Source organism: Thamnophis sirtalis, unplaced genomic scaffold (assembly GCF_051295495.1).
Source record: "Thamnophis sirtalis isolate CommonGarterSnake01/CBP01778 unplaced genomic scaffold, rThaSir2_p1.2 scaffold_6, whole genome shotgun sequence".
In the NCBI taxonomy this organism is placed as follows: Eukaryota; Metazoa; Chordata; class Lepidosauria; order Squamata; family Natricidae; genus Thamnophis; species Thamnophis sirtalis.
In genome coordinates, this window is record NW_028261386.1 from 21010616 (window position 1) to 21028634 (window position 18019).

Consider the following 18019-nt stretch of genomic DNA (forward strand, 5'->3'; position numbering starts at 1 on the left):
AAGCTATGCAGTGGCTGCCTTCTCTGACATTTCTCCCATGCGTACCTGAACACTGCTGGTGCTGCCTCTTCTGCTGCTGACTTGGCTTTCATCTGCTAGTCCTGTGCTGTAGCAAATGGCATCAAAGCCCAACATTCCTCCCACACAGTCCCCCACAAGGCACACCTGGAAGATCAAGAAGAAGTTTGTGGTTTGGCCCAACCAGAGAAGTTCACTTTGAGCCCTATGGCGTTACACTCACATACCATACAGCATTATGATTAGCAAAATAAATATTTCACAGCCATTTTTATAGCTTCGCAGGATTGCCTGGTTCATGCAGCATCTTGGTGGTACTTTGACCTGCAAACTTTCTAATGTTTTAGCATCGTGTAATGTGTGGTGAGATTCCAAAGCCAGATACAGGTGAGTCACAAATCTTCCAGTCACAGAGCAAAGATGTGAACACAAGAAGGATCTTACAATAGGCTATGGCTCCTTCCGGAGAGAAAATATTTCTTGTAGTTACCATACTGGAAATAATAAGTTTTCAATATGTGAATTCAGTTATATCAACTGCATCGATAAAATAAGCTGATACGGCAAGTTTGTGCATAATCAGTATCAGATAAATGAGACATAAAATACAGAGAAATTAAACTAAGGTGTTCACATTACTATGAAAATCAGCAATGGGGACCATCCAAAATTGCATTGGATTGCAACCATCTTAAGAAAGGTTAATTCTTCCTTCCAAACCTTTTCCCTGGATTTAAACATGCCTACTTCAACTACTGTTTACTTATTATAAAAGAACCTAGTATTGGTTCAGGTCTATCTTTTCACCACCTTCCCAAGTCTAAAGAAGCAGGCTTCCATTATGCTAATTTATCCTCCTCCTTCTAATTCCCCAGACACTGTTTGTTCCTATTGCTTTCCTTCCAAAGTTCTGTGAGAACTCAACCAGTTCAATCCACAGACCAGTCTGGCATGAAAAGCAGTATCATATGAAAAGGATAATCTAGAGACCGCAACTACTAAGCTTTTATTAAGTGACAGTACTGTGCAAAAGTACATCATTACTCATTAGTAGAACGGAAGAGTTTTTCCCTTCCTTGTGGGGTTTTGAAGGAAGTTAAAGAGAATTTTTTCTTAGCAGGACTCCTCATAAATTTCATCTCCTCTTCCACATAATAATTTTTTCATGGAAATTAAAAGATAGAGAGGAAAAAGAATACTTTAAGATCTGGAATAGGTGGTACAATTGACTAGAAACTAGATACAAAAAAAATACATAAAGAATACCTAGGAACAATAGTAAAGTGAAAAACTGTATAATCATAGCAAATATCACTAAATGTTAAAGTTATTTGTGTGTGTGTGTGTGTGTGTGTGTGTGTTTAACATATAACATGTAATGTATAAAAGACCATAAAACTGACAAATTTGTAAATAGAATGGATACCGGTATTGGAAGGCTGTAAAGATTGGAAATGCTGTTTTAAAGTTTTAAAAGGTTGAATAAAAATTATTTAAAAAAATTTTTTCCCATGGAAATGATTTCTATTGCATTTTTTGAGGATCAATAGTGGAGGGGAGGAAAGTTATGTCAAGGTGAGGTTTGGGAGGAATGGCTGATGTTGTAAGAAAACTAGAATGGGTGATTTTTGTAAGAATTCTTAAGTTAAAATTCCAGAGATGGTGTTCTTCATTCTTACCTAACAGAAAAAAGTGAGTTGCTGAAAAACTCACTCCAACAGACTGCCCCTCTCTTCCTGAATTGCATCTATCTGATCATAAAATAACTATTTATCTTTAAGAACTGATTTTTTCCTCTGTATTTTTCAATATCACATCTTCTACAGTTTTCATTTCAGACTTATTTGTTGGTTGAAACATGAAATAAACATAGGATAAACTTTAAAAAGTCAATGAGCCTATATGAGTAACTACAAATGGTCCATCAATAACATGTTTACATGTCTCTAGAATTCTCCAAAATTGAGCAAGCATATTAATTTATATTCCACTGTTATCACTTATACAAATAACTCAAGGAAGCAAACTTATCCAACACACCTTCCTCCTCTTATTTACTCCACAAGAAAGTCACTGTGAGGTGGTTGGGCTGAGAGTTAGTGGCCTAAAGTCACCCAGCTGGCTTTCATAACTAAGGCAGGACTTGAACTCATGATCTCCGGCTTTCTAGCCTAGTGCCTTAACCACTAGACTAAATTGGTGGCATGAGATTTCCTTTTTTTAAGTGTCACAATTATGTAGAAAGTTAGGCCTGTTAAAAATTTTAACGGACAACACTTATTTCCTGAAACTTTCCAAGCATCAATATTTGCAAGAAGTGATACTTAATGCGGTCTCAAATGACAGCACCCTTATTATTATCATACCCCTCTAGTCCTCAGAAACTGAAAATAAATGTGGTCTTTTCCTGAAACATAGATTTCCTCTCCATTTAGATCAGTCCACAAGTGTCATACCATCTATTTCAAATGCCAAGGTTTCAGGAAGCAAATTATACATGGAGCAAAAGTGCAAGGGCCAGGAGCCTGAATATATTGGTTAATTTCTTAGTTTGTTACTAGTAGCAGTGGAGTATTTTCTGATTAAAGAAATAAAGAATGAAGTATACACCTCCTGTGAAAAATAAATTTTATCAGTTTCAGCGTAATGAGGTCTTTTAGGTTTTCCAGCAGGAAGAAGAGTGGTCATACCTGCCCATTAAAGCCTGCCCCATCAGGAGATCCAAGAAATTCATTATAAACTTGGTTGGCTCTGCTGATCACCATGGCAACTGCATTCTGGTACTGAGGAGAAGAGATCGCCAACAAGGGCAAGGCGGCCAGCGGGATGTGATCTTCACTGCTACTTAGAGATGTCTCATCATAACTGTAAGGATTCAGGCTAAAGGAAAAGAAGGGGGTGGCAATGCAAATTATCCGCAATAAAGAACATTATAAATGTTGGATTACATTGAGGATGGAGAAAAGATGTGGCAATTTAAGATGAGCCAGGACACATTCAACTGAACTGACATTAGTGACTCCCAGTAGTCCAATTTTTTTTAGGTTTTGCCACCATTATCATGATTTTCCTGGGAAATATATAGTGTAGTAGTCTTCCCTTTGCTTTCTACAACACTGTGCACACTGTTCAAGTGGCTGCCACCACACCATGCGCTGTTCTTCTGAAGCTGTTCCGACCCATATGGCCTCCGCCTTCAGTCAATACTGATGAGCCAGTTGCCTCACGAGGCCTGTTGGTCCACGGGAGTATTTGATTCCCTCCAACCCGCCATTTTGGCATAAAGTCATAATGGGTAGGGGCCCCCAATCTGCCACCCAGGGATGCGGTCTGTGGGGGTTCCAGGCTCCCCCTGAAACCAAAGGCTTCAAAATCTAAGGGACTGGTTTGGACAAACTCAACAGCAGTTTTCGTGTGGCTGTTGATAAAAATAGGATTGCGCACATGATCACCATCATCTGATAATGGACAGTGGTGGGTTTCAAAAATTGTTCGAACCTACTCTGTGGGTGTGGCCTCCTTTGTGGGAGTGGCTTGTCACCCATGTGACTGGATATGAAATTATGAATTAGTACTTAGGTCGGTCCAAGTAGCTATTCAGAAACTCTGGCATTGAAGCATGCAAGTCTTAAAGCTGTCAAGTTACAAGATCCTTGTACCCCTAACCCTTTAGAAAAAAAACTAGGGGTCTTCAAACCTGACAGCTTTAAGACTTGTGGATTTCAACTCCCAGAATTCCTCCTCCAGTCACGTTGGCTCAGGAACTCTGGCATTGAAGCATGCAAGTCTTAAAGCTGTCAAATTACAAGATCCTTGCACCCCTAAGCCTTTAGCAGTGGTGGGTTTCAAAAAAATTTGGAACCTCTTCTGTAGGTATGGCCTGCTTTCCGGGTCCACTGGTGGAACCTCTTCTAATCGGTTCGGTAGATTTGATGAACCGGTTCTACCGAATAGGTGCAAACTGGTAGGAACCCACCTCTGATAATGGACATGGCAAAAGGAGGAGGAGGAGGAGGAGGAGGAGGAGGAGGAGGAGGAGGAGGAGGAGGAGGAGGAGGAGGAGGAGGAGGAGGAGGAGGAGGAGAAGTCAAATTCTTCAAAAGTATTTTGAAGAGCATCCATTTCCTGGTAACAAGAAATTTAGTACATTTGCATAAATATGTTTGCTAAGCACCTATTTGTTTTTTTAAAAAAATACAAACAAGTAAGTTGTCTATCCTCTTGTGACACTGCCATTCTCTCTTATGGCCCTCTATGGCAGGGAAGGAATTGCCTCTAAAAGACCCGGTAGTTTCCTTGGGTCTCTCTCCTTGAACTTTCCAGCAGTCTAAACACTCTTTGCCTGTTTCTGCTTGAGAGCTTGCCTCCTTCTCATACATACCATCCTGCCTGCATCTTACATACTAAGGGAGAGGGCCTTCCTGGGGCTGGTTGAGATGAACAGTATCCTGACCCATGGGAATAAGATTTGTCCTGCCACGAAGTCAACTTGCATGCTATTCCTAATGCACTTTGTCTTATTAACCTATAGTTGGCAAATAAGAGTCAGGAGCTCATGATCCTCAGCTGAGTGCAAGGTGGAAGGAGGCAGTACAGCAGGAAGTTAACCTCTCCAGCTTAAAAATGAAGGTCAGAGACCCAAGCATTTTTCTGGACCCAGAAGTACAGGGAAGAAAATAAAAGTCATATTCGTGAGATCTCAAGAGAACTGCATTTTTGACAGAAAAACACCAGCACTGGGTTGGTGTTATCACCATGCAAATATCCAACACAGAACTTGGATATGGTCCTGTTGTGGCCCGGCAGGAGCCGTTGGAGCTGCCACCAGACTCCGACAGCGAGGGGCCCTATGAGTCGGCCCTGGAAGATGTGGAGGACCCTGGACAGGATTCCGACTCCGAGCAGGGCGCAGAGAGACTGGTTGGCCACCAGGTGGCACCTGAGCCTTGGATCAATGGGGAGGAGACAAGAGAGAGTGATCCAGAAATCAACAGTGAGTTGTTCCGGGATGCACGCCGTCGATGGTCTACTCGGCGTCAAGAACAACTACGTAATTACAGGAGGTAATTATGCTCAGCTGATGGTCATTAAACTCCTCTCCAGACTATAAAAGAGACTACTTGTGCCACGCCCTTCTTGCAGAAGTCAGCACTTGGACTAAAGAGAAACAAACTTGGCAGGCTGGATTGCTGCCAGAGTTTGTTTGCATTGCTGCCAAGGTTTGTCGGACTTGCTGCCAAGGTCCTTATCTGTTTGTTTATTTGGCTTTCAGCCACCGAGAGTCTGGTCTTGTTATTAAAGGACATTCCATTTTACACTTGTCTCGGCTTTCGTTACTGAACAGAGGAGGGGGACAGAACATGGTCCCATGTTCTGACTTGAGAAGCCTTCTTTAATGATCACACCAAAACATGGGATTGACTGTTTGGAGAGACTCTCCTCATAGTCTTTCACTAGGTGATGAAAGCCTTAATTAGGAAAAGGAAGACATGTGTTTTAACAGCATGTAAAATTAAATTGCTGTCTTATGTTTGCTACTGTCAGTCTGTTTTCTTCATTAATACATATTATTTTTCTTGGAATGATGACTCCAATTGCTTTCAATTGTCAGCTGTTCCAAGAGAAACGTCTGCCCCACTTAATAAGGGGAGAGGAGTGGGTAAATTACTAAATAAGGAAATTTAAATGGCAGGAGAATAAAATTAATGAAAGCCCAACTGAAGTCCAACTTTGGGTAAATTGAGAAGGGAAGCAATAACTGCAGCAGCCATTCCTCCTCCTTACTTTGGTAAACCTAATTAGGGAGAAAAGATGTTTACTCTTAGCATGAATAATTTTTGGAGACTAGTTGCTAGACTTTTTGACAAAACATTGTTATATAACACAGAGACATACACGCACACAAAGGGAAAGGTGAAGGAATAGGGAGGTATGGGCAAACAACCAGTTTATAAGTTCCATAGTTGTGAAATAAACTTGCTAATTGCACACTCTTTTGTGCCTTGCTCTTCACACATCTTGTACATTCTGCTTGTCAGCACAATGCAGATTCCATGTGAAAAAAGGGATGAGAGCGATCCTTCCCATATGGCTGTGCAAAACTCGCCAATACAAATATGGGCCCTCTAAGAAGCACCCACATCAACATCATGAAGATACTGAGCCATCAGTTCTCAGCCATCAGGGTAAGACAGGGCTCTCTGTGAAAGAGGTCCGGGAATACACCCCACCCCTCTTGCACAAATCAAGAAGGAAGAGAAGCATTTTGCAGGCTGCTCAGCTTTGCGAGTATTAAAGGTTTTTCTTTGGTTCAACTTACAGTTTTTGCTTCACCATTATTCCCTGGAAAATCATGCCTGTTTCTCTTCTGCTACCTTTACTCTGTGAGCGACCAATTAGATGCCACAAGGAGGCAGTATGGACCCACCACTTGTATAGGCTGGAGGATAATTTTGGCTTCTGGGTGTCCAAACAGGGCCTACAGCATTAGAGAAAGCTGCCTTATACTAATCCAGACCATTTATCTTAGCTTAGTCCTATCTACGCTGACTGTCTGCTGCTGTAGATGACTGCAAGATTTCCAAGCTCTATCTTGGACACTGGAATTGAATTGAATTCATGGGAAGTATTAGTACCACTCTACAGAGCCTTAGTACAATACGGCATCCAGATTTGGTCACCACAATATAAAAAAAGATGTTGAGACTCTGGAAAGAGTGAAGAGAAGAGCAACAAAGATGATTAGGGGACTGGAGGCTAAAACTCGAAGAAAGGTTGCTGGAACTGGGCATGTCTAGTCTGATGAAAAGAAGGACGAGGGGAAACACAATAGTAGTGTTCCAATATTTGAGGGGCTGCCACAAAGATGAGGGAGTCGACCTATTTTCCAAAGTACAGAAGCAAGACAAGAAACAATCAATGGAAACTAACCAAAGAGAGAAGCATTCTAGAACTAAGGAGAAATTGCCCACTGTTGAGAACAATTAATCAGTGGAGCAGCTTGCCTTCAAAAGTTGTTAGGTGCCCCATCACTGGAGGCTTTTAAGAAGAGACTGGACAGCCATCTGTCTGAAATGCTATAGAGTCTCCTGCTTGAACAGAAGGTTGGACTAGAACACTTCCAAGGTCCCTTCCGACTCTGTTATTCTATGTTTTATGTTTTAATTGGGAGCTGCTGAATACAACACAGATGCTGGATTCTGAGCTGCATTCCAATTTGAAGCTCTGGAGGGTACACAGTCAGGTGCCTTCAGAAAAATGCTCCTTTGAGCTCAGCCACTCAAATTACTCCTCTCCATTTAAAATAGCCAAAAGCTGCAGGGCTTGAAACTTGGGAAAAGTTTACAGAGCTTGAAAGAAGAACTTTAAGTTACGGTTCAAAGGAGGATAAAGAACAAGATAAGACAGCTCAGAAAAACAGCCATCAACTCCAGCTTTCAGATCAGGAACCTTTAAAGGAGGCATGTCAAACTCAAGGCTTGCAGGCCAGATTTGGCCCGTGGGATGCTTAGATCTGGCCTGTGGGGCTGGCCCAGAAACAGCAAAGGACTGGCCCACAGTGCCTCTGTCAGCAAAAACAGAGCTTGGGTGGTGTATGTGGCCTCCCCATACCCCATTTTTGGGCACAACGGCCTCCTGCAGCCCTCTGCCAGTGAAAATGGAATCCAGGGGGCCATGCATGCCCCACCCAGGAGCCATTTTCGCTGGCAGCTGTCGGTAGGAGGCTATCACTGCTGAAAATGGGGCACGGAGGGGGACACACAGGCCCCTCTGGGCTCTGTTTTCATTGGCAGGCGGCTAGCAAAACAAACTAAAAACAAAACAAAAGGAAAAATGTTTCCCCTTTTGCATTTGAGCACACAAGAAGGGACAGGAAAGGAGAACGGGAAAGAGGAAAGACAAAGAAAGAGAAGGGAAGATGGGAAGAGAGCAAGGCAGGAAAAATAAGGAAAGAGGGGAAGGAAGAAGAAAGGAGAATGAAGGAAAAAGAAGAAAAGGGAGGGAAGGAGGGAAGAGATTATGAGAGAGGGGGGGGGGTCTCAAGGAAGTCCTGCCTTAGCACTTGTCCACCACAGGTGCCCCCACCCCCCAAGATGAGTGACGTTGAGCTGGTCACGCTCCCCCCAGGTCAAAAACAACCCTTATGCGGCCCTCAATGAAATCAAGTTTGACTCCCCTGCTCTAAGCAAAGATGTAGAGCAGCAAAATTTGGAAAAGTTGGTCAGGCACCTTGTCAGGAACTCTCTCCCTCCTATGCTGCTGCCGCAAGGTTTGCAGAAACAGCTACAATTGAGAAAATGAGCTCCAAGTGACTGAAGCAAAGAGGCTAATAAAAAACCATATCAAGCTTTTATAGAGGAAATGATCCTCTGGAGTGCAAGCAAACTCCCTCCAACCTCCATCATAAACACTGGGCGCTGCTTCTCACAAGCACTATTTTAAAGGTTAAACAAGAGCCATTGTAATTGTAGTGTGCCAGATTGGCTGGCTTATTTTAGGAAACTTCATCCTTCTTCAACTCTGCCACTCTTAGTGCTTTCCCAACCATTTCAAGCCTGCTGCTTTACTGTTCCTATCTTCTCCATTTTACTTCCCTTCCCTCCAACTCCTTTTAGTCTTCTGTCCTTCCTCCCTGTCTTTGACTTTCCTCCACCCTATAATCAAGGGGCTTAACCAATGTCAGCAGGACATTGTTCCATTAAAAGCTTAATTACTGCTACAAAATCTCGTTGCTGCTTTCTGTCAATAGATTGATAGTTTGTATTGTAATTCTGGTAATCTCTCAATGATTAGTGGACTTTCAGATATCATCTGTTGTTCAAGTCATGTACCAGCTGAAATCTAGCTCAACGAGATCTATCAAGAAGCAAAATATCCCTACAGTAACATTGACCAGGCAGTAGCTCAAGACACTGCAGTTTTGGTGGGACAACTGCATTATTTAAAACATATTTATTCTAGGTAGGCTATTCCAATTCAACTAAGACCTTCTCACTTGCACGAGCTACCGCAAAATCATTACCTGACCATTCTTTTGGGGCCCTCATAATGTTGTCTTCATTTTAGTCTTAGAATAACAGAGTTGGATGGGACCTTGGAGGTCTTCTAGTCCAACCCCCTGCTTAGGCAGGAAATCCTATACCACTTCAGAAAAATGGTCATCTAATCTCTTCTTTAAAACTTCCAGTGTTGAAGCATTGACAACTTCTGAAGGCAAGTTGTTCCATTGATTAATTGTTCTAACTGCCAGGAAATTTCTCCTTGGTTCTAAGTTGCTTCTCTCCTTGATTAGTTTCCACCCATTGCTTCTTGTCCTGCCCTCAGGTTCTTTGGAGGATAGCTTAACTCCCTCTTCTTTGTGGCAACCCCTGAGATATTGGAACACTGCTATCATGTCTTCCCTAGTCCTTCTTTTCATCAAACTAGACATACCAGTTCCCTAACTGTTCTTCATATGTTTTAGTCTCCAGTCCCCTAATCATCTTTGTTGCTCTTCTCTGCCCTCTTTCTAGAGTCTCCACATCTTTTCTACATCATGGCGACAAAAATTGAATGCAGCATTTTAAGTGTGGCCTTACCATGGCATTAATAAAGCGGTATTAACACTTCATGTGATCTTGATTCTATCCCTCTGTTTATGCACGCTGCACGCTGCTGGCTCATATTTAAATGGTTGTCCACTAGGACTCCAAGATCCCTCTCACAGTTACTACTATTGAGCAAGGTACCACCTATACTGTACCTATGCATTTTTTTACTTGCTTTTACTAAATGTAGAAGCTTACTTTTTTCACCATTGAATTTCATTTTGTTAGATAGCACCCAATGTTCAAATTTGTCATGATCCTTCTGTATCTTAAGCCTATCTTCTGGAGTGTTGTCTATTCTTGCCAGTTTTGACCCCAGTCTATGAGTGAGAGCCTCAATTTGTCCTCTGCTATTCTGGGGTCAAAAGTAGCATTTCCATCCTTATTCTGAAATAACAGATTTGACAGATTAACAGAGTTGGAAGGGATCTTGTAAATCATCTACTCCAACCCACCACCCAAGCAAGGAACCCTACACTAATTTAACACTAATTTAGGGAATTTTGAAAAGGGGCTTCCACAAACTCACACAGAGAAGAGCTACAAACATCTATCCACAAAAGCTAAGTTAAAAGACTGAGAAGCAATCTTTGGAAAGTCTGATTAATTACATTAATAAGTAGGAAAAGATGGACAAAGACACTGAATTGACTAATGTTAGAAAGAGAGTCCTTGGACTTTGTTGGAGCACAGCCTATGCTATCTCCTCTAGGTAGCACATTTTTCTTTGGGAAACAACAAAAAGGAACTCTGGGGTAATCTGGAAATGATTTTGGCTCTAAATATCTCATGAGGCAAGTGTGATGATTCAGCAGTTAAGACACTGGGCTTGTCAGCTAGGAAGTGGACAGCCCGGGTTTGAGACCTAAGGGTTGCGTAATGATTCTCTGTCTAGTTCCTGCCCACCCAGTAGTTTGAAAGCATGCAAATACGAGTAGATAAATAGACACCACCTTTGGCGAGAAGGAAATAGTGTTTTGCAATGTGGAAACATCTTTGGACAGCACTGGCGGATGGTCTCAAAATGGAAGTGAGCACTGCCCCCTATAGTTGACAACGACTAGCCAAGTAAAAACTACAGAGACTCCTTTCCTTTCCTGAATATCCAGTATGTAAACGACAGAGCCCCTTCATGGATTACTACCTTGTCGTGCCAAAGGTGCTTGCAAAGCTCAATGAATGTTTGAATGTTTGAATGTTTATTTCATTTGTATGCCGCCCTTTTCCCCCGAGGGGGACTCAGGGCAGCTCACAACTCAAACAAGGGAAGGGGGATACAAACAATTTGACAACAACACAAAACAGTACATAATTTAAAAAGCGCAACAATCATACCATGATTAAAAAGCGCAACAATCATACTCATGAAGCTATGAGCTATGCCATGCAGGGCCACCCAAGACGGACAGGTTATAGCAGAGAGCTCTGACAAAACGTATCCACTAGAGAAGGAAATGGCAACCCACTCCAATATCATCTTTGCCATGAAAACCCCATGGACAATACCAAAAGGACAGGAAGGCCTGGAGGAACGTTGTCCATGGGGTCGCGATGGGTTGGACACGACTTCGTAACTAACAACAACAAATGACAGAGGCTTAAAGACAGAAAGATTCAAAGAAATTCCAAGCCTAATAGCTCTTTTCAATCTGACATACTCTAGGAAAGTTGGACTGAAGTTTCCATTTAACCTGGACAGCATTTCCAAATGTAGGGGAATATAACAACAACAACAATAATTTATTAAGTGTATATGCTCTGTGACTCCTAGAGAGTCTGGAAACTTATGAGCCTCTTTATCCAAGAACTTTCCTCTGATAATGCTCCCCATTTAAGGCAATCTGCTCATTTTAATTACATGTACAGTATAGCTATGCTGAAGATTGTCTCATTTACACTGAAGGATGAACATTAATTTTTCAAAGGAGACGAAAGGTTGTGTCGTTTTGTTTTGTTCAACATCCTGTTAATGATCTCTGTATTTCTCTTATTAATTGGTGTAGGATCAATTCTTCCTTCTATTCTTTTTCTCCCCCCCCTCCTCCTGGAATAGTCGCCAGGTGATGTCACATTGGTAAACAACAAAAACAGAAAGAGCAGTTTTGGTTCAGTTCCAGTTTAAATGTCAGCCTTCCTTGACCTCAGCCTTATAATTTTCAGAACATAAATGCTGTCCCTCACGTCTGAAGATAGCACAGCATCATTTTCTCTAGGCCTCTGGTCAGACTGACCTGGAACACAATACTGACCCTTTACAATCTCTGAACACAGAGGAACTCCAGAATGACATGTTGAAATCTAATTATTTACAATGCTACTTAACTAAATTAATGTCTCTAAAGGCACAGAAGAAAACAGCAATTAGGGTGGGAGCTATATTTTGACAGAGAAATCAGCTCACTTAATGCCAATTACATTGTTGTAACTAATGAAGTGAAGGTAGGAGAATAGAAAGTTTTCCTTCTGCTTCTGAATTCATTTCTTAGTTGATGCAAAAACCAACACACTAATCGTTTTGAAGGTTCTAATTATATCTGACATTTTATATATTTAATCAGCAGTACTTTCATATGAACCAAAGTAGGGGGAAATATTTATCGCCCAGCAAAGAAACACAATATGCAACCACCAGGCTTTCAATTTGCAAGTACAACAGAAAATCTGGGTTGTAGGCCATTCAGCATGCAAGGAATGAATCAACAAGAGATTTTCTTCCACCTGCTGAGAATCACTTATGTCCTCAGCTTTCCTGAAAATCAGCAGGGAGAGGGCTTCTTCTTCTTGTGCCATACCCGTCATTGGACGCTGGCAATTATGTTGGCGATCCTATTTTTATCAACAATCCTATTTTTATCAACCAAAATGTCCTGTTGAGTTTTGTCCAAACCAGTCCCTTAGATTTTGAAACCATGATGTTCTTCTTCTGCCTGGACCTCGTTTGCCTTCAATCTTTCCTTGGAGGATTAAGTGAAGTATGGTGTTTTTTTCTGGATGTCGCATCACATGTCCAAAATATTCTAACTTTCGCTTTTTTATGATTTGATGATTTCCCGTGGCTTTCCCAGATGGCTTATCACCTCCCCATTTCTCATTTTGTCAACCCAACTTATACGTAATCAGCCAGGGGTGGGATTTAAAAATTGAAGCAACTGGTTCTCTGCCTGGTTGCTGAGTGGGTGTGGCCATGGTGGGCGTAGCCTACTCAGTCTCCTGCACTATGGCGGTGAGGGGGCATTTTTGCCCTCTCCAGGCTTTGGAGACTTCCCTCGAGCCTCCGGAAGGGTGAAAACAGCCTCCCGCGGGCTCCAGAGGCCATGCAGTGACCGAAAACAGGCCTGTTTCAGGATTTCTGGAACTTCCGGGAGGCCCATTTCCCCCCCTCCCAGAGCCTCCGTGTGGGCCCTGCACTTACTTGGCATCCAAAACAGGCCACATGGAGACTCCTGGGAGGGGAGGGGTGGGCGGGGCCAGCCAGTCCTTGCAACTACCAGTTCTGCGAACCAGATGTATAATTAGCATCAGGTTCGCCTGAACTGGTCCGAACTGGCTGAATCCCACCCCTGGTAACAGCTGCCTGTAAATCCACATTTCAAATGCTTCTAGTCTCTTCAAATGTTTTCTGTCAGAAACCAACTCTCTACTCCGTAGAGCAGGATAGAAAAGATGCAGCATCTGACAAGCCTGATTTTCAATCTTAGGCTTAGGTCGTGACTGCAGAAGACCTTTTTCATTTTGAAGAATAGGGAGAGGGCACTTGACATATTTCTTAGCCCCTTGCATTCATAGGGCCATCAGCCTCTCTCATCCAGCATTTTCCCCCCTGAGCAATTAACACATTAGCAATAGCAATAGCAATAGCAGTAGACTTATATACCGCTTCATAGGCCTTTCAGGCCTCTCTAAGCGGTTTACAGAGAGTCAGCATATTGCCCCCAACAATCTGGGTCCTCATTTTACCCACCTCGGAAGGATGGAAGGCTGAGTCAACCCTGAGCCGGTGAGATTTGAACCGCTGACCTGCTGATCTAGCAGTAGCCTGCAGTGCTGCTTTTAACCACTGCGCCACCTTGGCTCCTACATTTCCATGCTTCCCTCATGAGTTCATTGTTCAGCTGTCAGAGTTCAATTGGAAAGTTGGCAATAGGTACAGAAGCAAATATCTTGGTGGAAACCCAGTCAACCCTTGCTAAAGGGTAACTTTAATAATCTGCATGCCAAAAAACAGATTGTCTACAATTATTCAGGATTCAGAAAGATGGCCATAAATTTTATTTCTATGGCTATAGGGTTTTATTGCATATGGCTAATTTCTGGAAGCTTACGGTATATGTGCAGCTGTTGACAGCTGATTACTTAGTGCAGGGGTGTCAAATTTGATTTCATTGAGGGCTGCATCGGGGTTGTGTTTGACCTCAGGGGGGCTGGGGTGGGCGTGGCCAGCTCGACATCACTCCTGTCGGGGACACCTGTGATAGCCTGAGCGCTCTGCCAGTGAAAACAGACTCCCAAGCTCCATTTTTTTCTGCAATGGCCTCCTGCAACCGTCTGCCAGTGAAAACAGATCTGGCAGAGGGTTGCAGGAGACCGTCGTAACAAAAATGGAGCTTGGGAGCCCTTTTTCACTGGCAGAGGCACCGCAGGCCAGTTCTTCACTGTTTCCAGATCTAAGCACCCTGGGGGCCGGATCCAGCACCCAGGCCTTGAGTTTGACACACCTAGCTTAGTGCGTGCTTATCCACCTTTTCTTTGAGGGCACAAGTTGGCGTATGTGGAGATCTCCGCTATGTTTATCCCCAGAACAGTTTTGTTTGCCAGCCTTGTCCTGGTGAGACCAGGAAGAAAAAAAATATTCTTAATGTTTAGATTTACAGAGTGGGAGGGGCACTGTGAGAACTGGGTACCAACTACAATTGTTGTCCATGTCCATGATATATGCTCCTCATTCTGTCTCTCAAAAAGAGAGGGAAGAATCTAAACTACTAATTAGTTGAAGGTCTTTGGATCTCCTTAGCTGAGCTGAAGTTAGAATACTCTTACCACTAGAGAAGGCAATGAAAGGGATTCTTTGGCAATTAGAACGAGGCATTTGGCTCTCCCTGTTCCAAGGAGCTGAAGAATTTCACTGCCATATTTTCCTCTTGGAGGGGAAGTGAAAATCCTGATTTAAACGTAGTCTTTTATGGGAGGAGACGGGACCTCCCAGGAAAAGGGATCCCATCTAAAATATGGATTGGTATTTAAAATGATCAAATACAATTAATGTATAGTTGCAAGAATTATTCCAGTGCTTTAGGTTTCTCCCATATTCTTGCTGTTTATTGAAAGCACACAAATGGGGTTTTTAAAGAGAGGGAGGGAGCACAAAGAAAATTCAAGAACATGATCTGACACTCCAGATGAAACCAAACCAAATCCTTTGCTAAGTTCCTTCTTTTCTCTAGAAACGATATATCAGTGTATTACCTCGACTGTCCCCACTATTCCAAACTGGGTGACTTCATGTTAAGGAGGTTGGTTTTTTCTAGTTTCCCACGGAACAAAAAAATATTGCCTAAACCAATCTCAGAAGTGCAGTATTCAGGAATTTTATTCTCAGCCGTGGCATTGGAGGTTTATGTTTTATTTCAAACACTCAGATTCATTGCTTGAGGTACATGTAACTGTGCTAAAAAAAAAATCCCTGTAAGAATCTCAAAAAGCCAGAGGCACTAAAAAAAAAGAATCACTTAATACAGCCTGAGCCACCTGTGGCAACAGCTGAAAACAGAACTTTTCTGACATTCCCATTTGTACACAATGTCGCCATTTAGTATTGTTGCTATTTCTTCTGTTTATTAATCTGTCATTTCTAATCCAGCAATACTTCACAATCCGTACTTCTTCCACAATAGCAGTTTACAAGGCAAGCTACTATTATTCCCCACTTCTCAGATGGAAATGCAAAAGGAGGAAGAATAGTTTACCAAAAGATGTACATCTAGGGGTGGGCTTCAAAAATTTCAGCAATGGGTTCTCTGCTCGGTTGCTGGGTAGGTGTGGCCTAGTCAGCCTCTTGTACCATGGCAGGGGGGAGGGAATTTTCACCTTCCCCAGGCTCTGGAGGCTTTCCTCGAGCCTCTGGGAGGGCAAAAACTGCCCTTCCTAAACTTCCAGGAGGCCTGTTTTTCCCCCTCCCCGAGCCTCTGCATGAGCCCTGCACTTAGCTTGTGTCCAAAACGTTCTGCATGGAGACTCCTGTGAGGGGCAGGATGGGCAGGGCCAGCCAGGGGTAGGAGCTGGAGGTTCTCCGAACCGGCCATAATGTTAGCTACAGGTTCTCCTGAACCTGGGCAAACCTGTAGCAGCCCACCCCTGGGTGCATCTCATTTCCTTTTCCACAAAATTGTCATAGAAAGCCCATTTCCTAGTTCCCTGAAATACGTAATATGATGGTTAAGAAGGAAGGAGTAGAACTCACTTTGCCATGAGGGAGAAGGCTTCAGAGCAGACAGCTGGACAGGGAACAAGTCTGATTACAATATGGCCGAGTGAGGAAGGGAAGTGAGCCTGGGTCACTTTCTCAAATACAGATGTGAAGGTGTTGACGTCAGCCATCTTGCTGCTGGGCTCCCCTGCTCCTGTATCTAGGATGTTGCCTCCATGAAGGACAAGAATCAGGACACGTGTTCTGCAGTTGCGCAACTGACTTCCTTCCTGGAGAGGGAAAGAAAAAGAAACCAAATGATTTGAGGGGAAAGCAGCCTAGCTTTATGCTATATTTACTGTATGAGAAAAAGAGCAGAACTCAGATATTATTATTATACTTTAATGCCATTGCACCTTGTACAATGAAATTAAATGCCATCTTCAGTGTACGTTATACATAAAAAAGAAAACAAAAACACATATCCTTCACATTCTATACAATTGAATTGAAAACCTCTGATATTGCATTAGAATAGAATAGAATAGAATAGAATAGAATAACAGAATTGGAAGGGACCTTGGAGGTCTTCTAGTCCAACTCCCTGCCTAGGCAGGAAACCCAATACCATTTCAGACAAATGGCTATCCAACATCTTCTTAAAGACTTCCAGTGTTGGGGCATTCACAACTTCTGGAGGCAAGCTGTTCCACTGATTAATTGTTCTAACTGTCAGGAAATTTCTCCTTAGTTCTAAGTTGCTTCTCTAGTGCATTTTGTCATATTAGAAAAAGCTGAAGTTTGCACATTAAAAGATAATTTGAAACCATCATTAATATTGCACTATACAGTAGAATTCAAAATAGTTACTGCTCTGGGATAGAAGCAGTTTTTCAGCCTGTTTGTCTTGTTTTTTTATTGTCCTGTATCGCCTGCCAGATGGTAATAGTTTTAAAAAAGGGTGCCAAGGATGAGATGGATCTTTAAGAATGTTTTGATCTTTCTTTTTTAAAATATTTTTTTTATTTTCAAAACAAACACAACACATAAAATCTTCCTTCTTTACATACTGTAGAAAGTCAGTTGGTTACAAAAGGCTTTCGTGCATCTCTTCCACAGTCATCAAGCATAATTCATATTAACTCAAGTATTTTAACTCAGATATTTATACATGTTACCATCATCAAACCTCTATTTTCATTTGACTATAATTGTTTAAACGTCCTTCATCATAAAATATACCAAGATTTAATACATAACCACACATGCCATTTCATTTACTATTTCTAAAATCCTCCAATAACACTGAATCCTTTTGTCCTATTCTAGCTAAACATCCATCATATTTAGTAACAAAATTTTCTAATCCTCCTTTCCAAATCACTGTTTACAATTTACATCCAGTTTCCTTATGTTGTACGAATACATATATACATGTTGTTATGATTATCCCTCCTTTATTTGGCTATATCCTGTATCATAACATTTCCCCCCCTAATAATCAAGACTTAACTGAATCTTAGTTCTTTTTTATTAACCTTTATATATAATCCAAAAGGATTTCTAATCTTCCTTTCATGGGTACCATTCAATATTCATATCCAATTATTACTTATCATAACACTACACATTGTATACATTATTATCATTATCAATTATTTATTTAACTATATCTATTGTCACTAAATTTCACTAAGTTTAACTAGTTTTAAATTATACACTTCCATCTATCAACCTGTATCTTTCCAGTAGCAAAACAGTTTCATGTCTTCTGCCATTTGTGGTGTCATTCCTCTAATCAACTCCTTAATCAAATTTGTATGGATTCCCCTTAGCAACTCCTTGCTTATTAAATCTCTCATGTAATTTCGATGCCCTTGTTCTGTTTCCTTAATCAGCTTATCTTTAATAGTCAGTAGTGTTATCAATGATGTTGCTAATAAAATTTCTCTCTTTAAATCCATAACTTCTTTTGTTTTTTCTTCTTCTGTGTCTTGCCATCTGGGGTAGA

General features: G+C 41.8%; 1 protein-coding gene across 1 annotated transcript in view; it reads right to left on the bottom strand.

Annotated features, from left to right (window-relative positions):
* Window positions 1–18019, bottom strand: part of PITPNM3 (PITPNM family member 3) — a 152179-nt gene that overhangs the window by 29305 nt on the left and 104855 nt on the right. The window contains exons 6-8 of the mRNA XM_087717345.1: window positions 16063–16298; window positions 2709–2898; window positions 46–165 (exon numbers count right to left, since the gene is read on the bottom strand). Coding sequence (XP_087573471.1) covers window positions 46–165; window positions 2709–2898; window positions 16063–16298 — 546 coding nt within the window. The remainder of the gene's footprint in view (window positions 1–45; window positions 166–2708; window positions 2899–16062; window positions 16299–18019) is intronic.